Raw genomic sequence first — 12,391 nt, forward strand, 5'->3', positions numbered from 1 at the left:
GTTTTAGGTTATGTTGTGTTTCTTGTTTACCAATCTGAAAATGTTAAATAAATATGTTGTAGGAGACACACTGCAACGTAAAAATAATATTTATAAACTACTTTTAATTTCAAATCTTGATTAACTGAAAATACAATTAATTAAACATGTTTTAATTAAATATTTAGTGTGACAAAATAGAGTTAGATTATTGCTTTCACACTTTGCTTTTGAATATTTCATAATATTAATCAATATTATTTATTGTACTGAATGTGACTGGTTTGTAGTATTTTCTTTTTTACAAATTAATTTAATGATTAATTATCAAGCTATATTTTAGGATTTTTAATTATAAAACTTGCGAGTTTAGAAATTATTCCATGTAAAATGTCAAAATCGACCCCGTTGTATTAGTTAAATTTTCTGCCACCAGAATGCGTATCGCAGTATTTCAGATCCCTATACCATAATTAATTTTTCAAATTTTTCATTTTTTAATTTAATTTTAATCTTTTAATTTTTTTTAATTCGGAAATATTTGGAATTTTTTTTTTCATTTATTAATAATTATTTTATTTCAAAAAGAATTTCTAAGAAAAAAAAAAGATATTAGACCTTTTTTTGATACTTCACTGTGTGCAAAAAATATAGGGCGACTATTGAATAAGAATACGGCACTGCTTGACATTGTTTCAGGTTGTTTTCAGGTATTGTTCACTTTCAACCAATCAAATTCCTCTCTCGTGCGGCGGTCATTATAATTCAACAGTATTTACCTCTTTTTACGTATTGATTTTTCCACACCAAGTGAAAAATTTACTTCTTGTCATAAACAATAATTTTCTACAACATACAAAATACATAAATGAAAACTAATTATCGATTTATCCCGAATTTTTATTTTTCAAATTTTTAATTTTTCTAGAGGCCTCTTTTTCTAATATAATTTCTCTCTCTCAATATTTAAATGTCTCTCTTGTTTTCTAGACGGAAAAAATTCAGAATTATATTTTTTCGAAACAAAATTCCCCTTTTTGTGATTAAATTTCTTTTGTCCACAAATTTTTTCTCAAATGAATTTTTGAATTTTCCCGCGCTAAAAATGACGTCGTCACAATACACGCCCACCAATCAAATGCGCAACATTCTCGTGGATCCAACGGAAATATTTTCTTTTCTTTTTCCGCAAATTTCTTTGTGTGAATAAAAATATATGTATAGAAAAAAATAAAGTTCCTTCCGAAATAAGAGAAAATGTATTTTATTGAAATACATTTTTTGAAAACAAATTGAAATTTGTGGTGAGTAAAAAAAAAGTGTCTGTCGCGCATGTTGTTTACAACAATAATCAAGCAGATGTCGCTTTTTGATGGCGGTGGTAAGTAAAGAAAAGCTGGTGCGGCAATTTCGAAGGGTCGCAGTGTCGAGGTGCTTTTGAAAATAAATTTTGACACCCAAAACGTTCAGGTGAAAAATAATGGCAGATAATCAGCACAGTCGATTTGAAAAATCACTCGGCTTGTTGACAACGCGTTTCGTAACACTCCTGCAAAAAGCCAAGGATGGAGTACTGGATTTAAAAGTGGTGAGAGAGTTCATGAATTGCGTGATGTGTTTGTAACCCTCGTTCGCGGACGATTATAACCTCAAAAAAAGAAAAATTATAATTGTGTGTTTTTTTGAAGCAAGAGGCGCGATATATTTATATATATGTATACAATACATACATATATATGGCTGCGGGAAATTTTGAAAGGAAAAAAAAGAGAAAAATGTTTTTTTTTTATTTTTATTTCGAGAAAACAAAATTGTTTTTTTTCCGGTTTATAGAGAGAAAATTGTTTTTTTTATCTTGAAAGGGAAAATTAATTAAAAAGCGTCTATCGTCGTTCGCGTACCCGGGGGGACAAAGAGGTGAAATTTTCCACTCGTGTATACATCTAAAAACTTAACCTCTTTTTTTTTATAGAGACGAAAATTGACAATTTAGACACTTTTTACGCGCCGAAAAATTAATTTTTCATTTTCTGAAAATCATATTTTTTCCTATTTCTTTTTCTTGACATAATATTTCCTTTATTTTTAGGAAACTTTTTCGCATTTAGTATTTTATTTTTTGTCCACTTTGTCGAAAGATGTTTCATTCATGAAATTTCAGTTTTTTTTCGATTTCATGTAAATAATAATTTCTTTTTGATAAGTTAATAATTGTATTGAAGGAAATAAAATTCGGAATTGAAGCATTTTTCTCCTTATTGCGAATTATTTATTTATTTATTTGTTTATTGACATTCGTTGCTTAATTAAGTTATTAATAATTAATTATTGCGAAAATACAATTTTAGGCTGCGGATATTTTGGAGGTGCGACAAAAACGTCGAATTTATGATATAACGAATGTTTTGGAGGGAATTGGACTCATTGAGAAAAAAAGTAAAAACAGTATTCAATGGAAGTAAGTTTTTTTCTTTCAAATAAATAATTATCTATATTAATAATCGTTGAATTCCGGTAATTTTTTAGCAGTTTGAAATTAGTTGTTTGCTTTTTTTGTTTCCTAACTTTTTTTTAAAAATCATTTTTCAATATCTTTTTTCAATCAAATTCTTTTCAATTTTAAAATTGTTGTATTGGAAAAAATCATTGAATTTTCCTGCGAAGAATTTTACATTGTAAATTTTGAATCTAAATTGAATTTACCTTAATTTTGAATTGAATCGAAGAAATTCAAAAATTAAATTAAATATTAACAGGAAAGAAGGAAAATTGTAATTAATAAACTTTTTTTTTTTCTTTGAAAATTAAATAGAGGCGCTGGACCTGGTTGCAATTCAAAGGAACTTGCGGAGAAACTCGCCGATTTAAAGAACGAAATAAAATTATTGGAGGATCATGAGAAATTATTGGATAAACACACACAATGGATAAAACAAAGTATTAAAAATGTAGAAACAGATTCAACGAATAAAAGGTTTGGATTCCTGTCGTACGAGGATTTAAAGGAAATTTACAACGACGATGTCATTCTAGCAATTAAAGCACCAACGGAGACAAAGCTCAGCGTTCCAAATCACTCATCGGTATTTATCTCGTTTATTTATTTATTTTTATTATTATTTTCTATTAGTAGAAATTAAATTGAAACCAAGTTAAATTGAAATTTAGAAGAAATTAAATTAAAACTATTTGAAACTACTCAAAAAAAATTGAACAACAATTGAAACTAAATTAAAATTAAATTGAAACTAAATTGAAAATACTTAAAAATACAATTGAAAATAAATTGAAATTGAAATTAAATAGAAATTAAATTGAAACTGAATTGAAATTAAATTAAAATTAAATTGAAATTTTGTAGAAATTAAATTGAAACGAAATGGAAATTAAATAGAAATTAAAATGAAACCAAATTAAATTGAAATTTAGAAAACTAGATTTAAATTAAATTGAAACGAAATTGAAAAATTGAAATTAAATAGAAATTAAATTGAAATTAAATAGAAATTAAATTGAAACTGAATTGAAATTAAATTAAAATTAAATTGAAATTTAGTAGAAATTAAATTGAAACGAAATTGAAATTAAATTGAAACAAAATTGTAATTAAACAGAAATTAAATTGAAACGAAATTGAAGTTAAATTGAAACTGAATTAAAATTAATTGAAACGAAATTGAAATTTAGTAGAAATTCAATTGAAACAAAATTGAAATTTTGTAGAAATTCAATTAAAACAAAATTGAAGTTAAATAGAAATTCAATTGAAACGAAATTGAAATTAAATAGAAATTAAATTGAAATTTATTAGAAATTAAATTGACATTTTGTATAAATTAAATTGAAACGAAATTGAAATTAAATAGAAATTTTGTATAAACTAAATTGAAACGAAAGTGAAATTAAATAGAAATTAAAATGAAACCAAATTAAATTGAAATTTCGAAAACTAAATTGAAAATAAATTGAAACAAAATTGAAATTAAATAGAAATTAAATTGAAACAAAGTTAAATTGAAATTTAGTAAAAAGTAAATTGATACTAAATTGAAAATACTAAGAAATACAATTAAAGCTAAATTGAAAATACTAAGAAATACAATTAAAACTAAATTTAAATTAAATGGAAATTAAATTGAATCCAATATTAAATTGAAATTTAGTAAAAATTAAATTGAAAATACTTAAAAATACAATTCAAACTAAATTAAAACGAAATTGATACGAAATTGAAATTGAAATTAAATAGAAATGAAATTGAAACCAAGTTAAATTAAAAATTAGTAAAAATTAAATTGAAACTAAATTGAAAATACTTAAAAATACAATTGAAATTAAATTGAAACTAAATTGAAATTGAATTGATACGTTATTGAAATTAAATAGAAATTGAGTAGAAATTAAATTAAAGTTGAGTAGAAATTAAATTGAAAATACTTAAAAATACAGTTGAAACGAAATTGAAATTAAATTGAAACGAAATAGAAAATAAATTGAAAATTACGTTGAAACCAAATTAAATTGAAAATAAAATTGGAACGAAATTAAATGTAAAATATCTTGAATATATTTTAGTTGGAAGTGAACGAGAGTGTGAACGTGAATTACGAAATGTCGTTAAAAAGTTCGTCGGGCGAAATAACAGTTCTAGTAATTGAACCCGAATTAGCCGATCATTATGAGACTCATCTTCTGGAAATGAGACTTCAAGACAACGTGAAATGCGATAATTACGGTAAAGACGAGTACGAGATGGAGGAGCATTTCAAGAAGGAGGACATCAAACCGAATAAAAGAAAAGCCGGAAGGTGAATTATTCTTTTTTCTTCTTAAACCAAAAATTAAAAACACATTTTCGCTCCTTTCGCACCTGAAGGGAAAAATACACCCTTCCGGCCTGCACGGAGCGAAGAGAAAAATTTGATCTCTCGGGGAAGAGAATTTTTTAAGTCCGAAAATTTTCTTTTGGTAGAGATCGAACATTTTCCTTTTTCAAAGTAGAAAATAAATTCCTACATTAATTTTATTACTATAAATATTTAAATACTAATATTATAATAAAAAAAAAACGTTCAAAGCCGAAAGACTGAAGAAATATAAACAAATATTGAATTTTCTCCCTTAGGCCGCCGAAAATTCCAAAAGTTGAAATTATGTCGGACGAAGAGGACGACGACGAAATGGATATCACGGACGCAAAAATTATATTGCGGGACATTAATTTAACGGGTATGGTTCAAAATCAAATTTTCTTTAAATACGGAATAATTACTAAATAAGTAAAACAAAAAAAATCTAGGTATTAATATTATTAATAATTAAAATTAATAGTAATTATTTTTTAAAATCTTGTAAAAATTTTCCGAGAAAATTCAATTATTTTAAAAAATAATTCAATTTTTCACTGAAGTTCAATTATTTAAAAATCTTTTATTAAAATCAATCCAAGAATTCAATTATTTTCATAAATAATGAAATTTCCGCTGTAATTCAATTATTTTAAATACAATTTTTATTGAATTCCAGGAAAAATTTAATTATTTCTAAAAACTTTTCGCGATTCAATGATTTTTAATATCCACTATTTTAAACAAATTTTCCAAATGTATTCAATTATTTAAAAAAAAATTATAGACAAAAATTCAATTATTTTCATAAATAAATAAAATTTTTCCGAAAATCAATTATTTAAAACACAATTTTCAGAAAATTTTTTGAAAAAAATTAATTTTCTAAAAAGATCAAAATTCTTCGCAAGAATTCAATTATTTAAAAAAAATTTTTATAAAAATCGTTGCAAGAATTAGATTATTTTTGTAAATAATAAAAGTCTTTTCAGGAATTCCTTTTTTTTTAATTCTTCAAAAGAATTTAATAATATCAATAAATAGTACATTTTTCCTAAAAAATCAATTATTTTAAATACAATTTTCATAAAATTCTCAAAAATTCAATTATTTTCAAAAATTTTGCCAAAAATTCAATTATTTCTAGAAATAATAAATTTTTTGTCTGGAATTCAATTATTTAAAAAAGTTTTAATAAAATTCTATTCAAGAATTCAATTATTTTTAGAAATAATTTAATTGTCGATGCACTAAAAATCATGGAATTCGTCTAAAGTATTTTGAAAAAAAATTTTGAAAATAATTGAATTCATTTCAAGAATTTTATAAATATTTTTTTCAATAATTGAATAATTGAATTTAAACACTTTTTATAGTGTTTTTTGTAAAAAATTAAATTTTTTTTAAAAGAATTTCATTAAATTTCGTAAAAATAATGTAATTTTTTTTCAATAATTTTAAGGGCATTTGAACCTTGATGACGTTACACTTTGTGCAAAGCATGTGTGACGTCATCAAGGTTCAAATGCCCTTAATAGAAAAATTTGAAAATAATTGAAATTTAGAAAGAATTTTATCAAAAACTTTTAAGAATAATTTTGAATTGTTTAGAAAAACTTTATTACAATTTTTAAAAATAATTGGACTTTTTGGAAAAATTTTTTTTAAATTATCTTGAATATAATTGAATTTTTCCCTGAAAGTTTAATTAAAATTGTATCTAAAAATAATTGAATTCTTGCCAAGAATTTTACTATTTATAAAAATAATCGAATTGTTTCCAAGAATTTCTGATCAGAAATTTTTTAAAATAATTGAATTTTTATTAAATCTTTTGAAAATAATTGAATTTTAATATTTTAATTGTAGCGAGAAATTTTCTTATTTATAAAAATAATTGAATTTTTGCGACGAATATTTTAATTTATAAAAATAAATTTTTTTTTAAATTCTTCAAAAGAATTTTGTATTGTAAATAAATAGTAAATTTTTCACAGGAATTCAATTATTTTAAATATAATTTTAATAAAATTCTCAAAAAATCAACTATTTTTTTAAATTTTACAAAAATTCAATTATTTGTAAAAGTAATAATTTTTTTCGCATTGATTCAATTATTTAAAAAAGTTTCAATAAAATTCAATTATTTACATAAATAATGAAATTTATTTTGGAAATCAATTATTTTAAATAAAATTTTAATTGAATTTAAAAAAAGAAAAAAAATTTTGAAAAGAATAATTCAATAATATCAATAAATAGTAAATTTTTCACAGGAATTCAATTATTTTAAATATAATTTTAATAAAATTCTCAAAAAATCAACTATTTTTTTAAATTTTACAAAAATTCAATTATTTGTAAAAGTAATAATTTTTTTCGCATTGATTCAATTATTTAAAAAAGTTTCAATAAAATTCAATTATTTACATAAATAATGAAATTTATTTTGGAAATCAATTATTTTAAATAAAATTTTAATTGAATTTAAAAAAAGAAAAAAAATTTTGAAAAGAATAATTCAATAATATCAATAAATAGTAAATTTTTCACAGGAATTCAATTATTTTAAATACAATTTTCATAAAATTCTTTAAAAAAATTCACTTATTTTTTTAAATTTTGCAAAAATTCAATTATTTGCAGAAATAATAAATTTTTTTTTGCAGGAATTCAATTATTTGAAAAAGTTATAATAAAATTCAATTATTTTCATAAATAATGAAATTTTCGCTGAAATTCAAAAGTGTAATTAAAATTGCATTGAAAATAATTTAATTCTTGGCAAGATTTTAATTAAAATTCTTTAAAATAATTTAATTATTTTAAAGAATTTATTTCAATATTCTTGAAAAGGATTTTACTATTTATAAAAATAATTGAATTGTTTCCTAGAATTTTTTATCAGAATTGTTTAATATAATTGAATTTTCATTAAAACTCTTGAAAATAATTGAATTTAAATAATATTTTAATTCTTGCGACGAATATTTTAATTTATAGAAATAATTGAATTGTTTCGAAGAATTTTATCTGAATTTTTGAAAATAATTGAATTTTTTTGAAGGAATTTTATTAAAAATGTTGAAAATGTTTTTATAAAAAGATTTTTATCAAAATTGTTGAAAATTGAATTTATATTAAAATTCTTTCAAATAATCGAATTTAATGAATATTTTAAAAGAATTTTATCATCTATGAGAATAATGGAATTCTTGCTTAAAATTTTATTAAAATGTTTGAATAAAAATAAACAAGAATACCCAATATTATGTACTTAAGTGAATTTTTTAAAATTTTGTTGCAGGTTTCAGCCAACAAGATTACGAGAGCGACGATTTCTTCTCAGATGGTAAATATTTTGCCTTTCATTATGTTTATTAATTATAAATTTTTGAAATATTATTATAAAATTTTTCATACACATTATCAGATTATTATTATTTTATATAAATTATAAATTAAAGTAATTTTTCTTTTTAAATGCTTAAAATTTTTAAATTAATGAAATTTTAAGTTAATGCTTTATAAAGATGAAAAAGTAACAAAATTTAATGAAAAAAAATTTATTTTTGAATTAAGAATTAAAATTTAATTTGATTTTTTAAATTATTGAAGAAAAACTAATTTTCTTAATGCAAAATTTGATTTCCATTTTCTTAAAAGAATTGAAATATTTTGACGAATTATATTAAATATTTTTTAAATTAATTGAATTCTTTCGAGGAATTTTATTCAAAATTTTTAAAAAAATAATTGAATTCTATATCAAGAAATTCAATTGAAATTATATTTAAAAAAAAAATGTAATTCCTACGAAAAATTTTATTTGATTATGAAAATTATTCAATTCTTGCGACAAATTTTATAAGAAATTTGATTCTTTCGAAGAATTTCTTTACAATTTAAAAAAATAATTAAAATCTTTTACGAAATTAAAAATAATTGAATTCTAATAATCAAATAGTATTAAAAATTTTGAAAAAAATCGAATTCTTTAGAAATTATTTTTTTGTTTTAAAAATTATATTGAAAATAATTTAATTGAAAGAATTATACTAATAATTTCTAATACATTTTTTTTTCGTCTTTCGCAGTTTGCGGACCATTGGTGAGGTTGAGTCCACCGCCAGGAGAAACTGATTATCGTTTTAATCTCGGAGAAAACGAGGGTCTTTGTGATCTTTTCGACATTGCCGCAAAATAAGTACAATTTATTATTATTTTTTTAAAAAGAAACCATTACTATTAATTAATATTAATATTATTAATTATTTTTAATTATTATTATTATTATTATTATTATTATTATTATTATATTATTTTTTTATTATTAATAATATATAATAGAAAAGATTTCTTATTTGTATTAATAATAATAAAAATAAAGAAAAAAGAATAATAAATTTATTTTTATTATTATTAACAATAAAAGTAAAGAAAAATAAATAAATGTTCTTTTTCTATTGATAATAATAATAATAATAATAATAATAATAATCCTATTATTAGTAAATTTTTTTTTCCGTGTTTTTTTTTATATCAAACTTTGTCGATATTTATAGCAAAAAAAAAAAAAAAGTTGTTCTTTTTTTTCCTCAAAACAAAAAAACTTGTAATTAGTTAATTTTGTCGATATCTGTACATAATGTTTAATGTTTAGAAACACGAATAATTTTGAAAAAAGAAGTCACTTTTTTCTAATGGTTCAATCGACAAAATTTTTATTACAATTTTTTTTTTCTTTTCTTCATTAGAATATTGTAAAAAGAGAGGGAAAAATGGGTCTTGGGGTGGGGAGGGGGGTTTATGAAAGAAAAAAAAAATTAAAAAACGAGAGGTAATGTCAGCTAGTTTGACAAAATATTTTCTTAATAATTCATTGTATTTGAGATCAGTTTTGGAGAAAGAGAGAAAAAAAAGAGAAAAAGAAGCGTTTCAAATAATTAAGAAAAAAAAAATCGAGAATGAGAGACGAATGTTAGATAATGTTGTAAGTATACAAGGAATGATGTTTGAATGTTTATGGAGAAATGAAAATTGTGTTTTTTTTTCAAAAGGGAGAATATTGAAAAAAAAAATTTATTTTTAAATTTTCTGTGTAAAAATTAATTATTATTTTTATTATTATTATTAATATTAATAATATTATTACATTAATATTATTATTATTATTATTATTATTATTATATTATTATTATATTATTATTATTATTATTATTATTCGTATTATCTCCCGATGAATGTTGATTAGAATTTTTAATCGTTTTTTTCTTGCGATGTCGCGATTCATTGTATAAAAAGAAATTTATATATATATATCTACAAATGAAGAGTAGATTTTTGTACTATTCTTCATCATCATTAATGTTAGATTTTGAAAACGACTTTTTTTTCTTCTTTCTTGATTTGATAGAAATAAATATTTGAAATTTTTACAAAAAAATAAATGTGAGAAATTTTATTCTTTCATTAGAATAAAACAATTATCCGTTCAAAGGCCTCGAAAAAATGTCTTACTCGAAAATTATCATTAGTAAAATTATATTGTTAATTTTTATTAATTATTATTATCATTATAATTCGTTAATAAAATTTTTTCCCAAGAATTTCATTATTCTCATAAATAATAAAATTCTTTCAGAACAATTCAATTATTTTCAATGCAATTTTTATCAAATTTCTCGAAAGAATACAATTATTTTTCAAAGTATTAATTAAATTCGATTATTTTCAAGAATTTTAATATAAATTCAATTTATTTTCCACAATTTTCATTAAATTCTTTTAAAAAATCGTTATTTTCAAAATTTTTAATAAAATTCCTTCCAAACAAATTATTTCTTTATTTATTAAATAAATAAATAAATTTTATTACAAATTTTGAAAAATAAATTCAATTTATTTTCAACAATTTTCATTAAATTCTTTTTAAAAAAATCATTATTTTTAAAATTTTTAAGAAAATTCCTTAAAAAAAAAAATTCAATTATTTTCAAAAATTCAGATAAAATTCTTCAAAACAATTCAATTATTTTTATGAATTTATAAAATCCTCGGCAAGAATTTAATTATATTTTCATAAAAAAGAAAATACTTCGCAAGAATTGAAATATTTTCATAAATAAGAAAATTCTACAAAGGAATTCAATTATTTTCGTAAATAATAAAATGTTTCGAAAGAATTCAATTATTTTCAATACAATTTTAATTAATTTCTCAAAAGAATACAAATATTTTTTTAAATATTATTTAAATTCAATTATTTTTCAAGAGATATAATAAAAATTCAATTATTTTCAACAAATTCTGATTAAAAAATTCTTGGAAACAATTCAATTATTTTTATAAATTTGTAAAATTCTTGGCAAGAATTCAATTATTTTTGCAAATCTAATAAAATTCTTCTGAGAAATTTAATTATTTTCAGATGCAATTTTAATTGAATTTTTATAGGAAAAAATTCAATTATATTCAAGATAATTTTAATAAAATTTCTCCAACAGGTTCAATTATTTTGAAAAATTGTAATAAAATTTTTCTAAACAATTGAATTGTTCTCAAAAGTTTTTCATAAAATTCTTTGTAAATTTCAATTATTGTCAAAATTTTCAATTAAAATTTCTTTTAAAAATTCAATAATTATCTTTTTCAGATAAAATTTTTCGAAACAATTCAATTATTTTTCTAAATTAAAAAATTCTTCACAAAAATTTAATTATTTTTATAAATAAAAAAATTCATCGCAAAAATTCAATTATTTTCAGATACAATTTTATTTAAATTTCTAGAAAACAATTCAATTATATTCAAGATAATTTTATGAAAAATTTTCTAACAGATTCAATTTTATTTTAAAATTGTTATAAAATTTTTCTAAACAATTCTAAATTTTTTCAAATAAAATTCTTTGTAAATTTCAATTATTTTCAAAATTTTCAATTAAAATTCCATTGAAAAATTAATTTCTGGAAATAATTGAATTCTTGAATAGAATTTTATTAAAACTTTCTTGAAATAATTGAATTCCTGCGAAAAAATTTATTATTATTAGAAATAATTGAATTTTTGAAATAATTTTAAAAAATAAGTGAATTTTTGAGAAAAATTTTTATCAAAATTGTATTTAAAGTAATTGAATTCCTGTGAAAAATTTACTATTTATTTGATATTATAGAATTATTTTAAAAAATGATAATTCAATTTTATTTGAAATAAAAAATGTTTAGAAATAATTTAATATTCCCTGGAATTCAATTAAAATTGTATTTAAAATAATTGAATTCCATAGCGAAAATTTAATTATTTCTGAAAAATAATTGAATTTTATTCTTGAATTGAATTTTATTTAAAGTTTTTTAAATAATTGAACTCCTGTGAAAAATTCTATTATTTTTAAAAATAATTGAATTTTTTCGGAGAATTTTCACACGATTTTTAAAAAATAATTGAAATTTTCGAAAAAAATCAATTAAAATTGTATTGCAAATAAGTGAAATCCTGATAAGAATTTTATTATTTATATAAAAATAATTGAATTTTTTTCAAAGATTTTTATTAGTTAT

General features: G+C 20.0%; 1 protein-coding gene across 2 annotated transcripts; it reads left to right on the forward strand.

The window, feature by feature from the left end:
- The first annotated feature begins 1,286 nt into the window (after positions 1–1,286).
- On the forward strand, positions 1,287–9,055 carry LOC122512410 (transcription factor E2F4-like). 2 transcript variants are annotated; one of them, XM_043628218.1, is made up of 7 exons: positions 1,287–1,564; positions 2,328–2,437; positions 2,792–3,062; positions 4,555–4,787; positions 5,105–5,208; positions 8,134–8,178; positions 8,924–9,055. In XM_043628218.1, exons 1-7 carry the CDS (start codon positions 1,460–1,462, stop codon positions 9,031–9,033), a joined length of 978 nt encoding a protein of 325 aa, XP_043484153.1. In that variant the 5' UTR covers positions 1,287–1,459; the 3' UTR covers positions 9,034–9,055. The 2 variants fall into 2 exon arrangements, with proteins under 2 accessions (XP_043484153.1, XP_043484145.1); XM_043628210.1 differs by having other exon boundaries at positions 1,297–1,567.
- Positions 9,056–12,391: the final 3,336 nt, after the last annotated feature.

Source organism: Leptopilina heterotoma, unplaced genomic scaffold (genome assembly GCF_015476425.1).
Source record: "Leptopilina heterotoma isolate Lh14 unplaced genomic scaffold, ASM1547642v1 Lhet_123, whole genome shotgun sequence".
Lineage (NCBI taxonomy): Eukaryota > Metazoa > Arthropoda > Insecta > Hymenoptera > Figitidae > Leptopilina > Leptopilina heterotoma.

Bases quoted from the DNA above. Each gene is read 5' to 3' on its own strand.
- LOC122512410 (XM_043628210.1), top strand. From the start codon at position 1,460: ATGGCAGATAATCAGCACAGTCGATTTGAAAAATCACTCGGCTTGTTG. The intron at 3,063-4,554 runs GTATTTATCTCG...AATATATTTTAG, and splicing joins GCGTTCCAAATCACTCATCG to TTGGAAGTGAACGAGAGTGT. The intron at 4,788-5,104 runs GTGAATTATTCT...TTTCTCCCTTAG, and splicing joins AATAAAAGAAAAGCCGGAAG to GCCGCCGAAAATTCCAAAAG.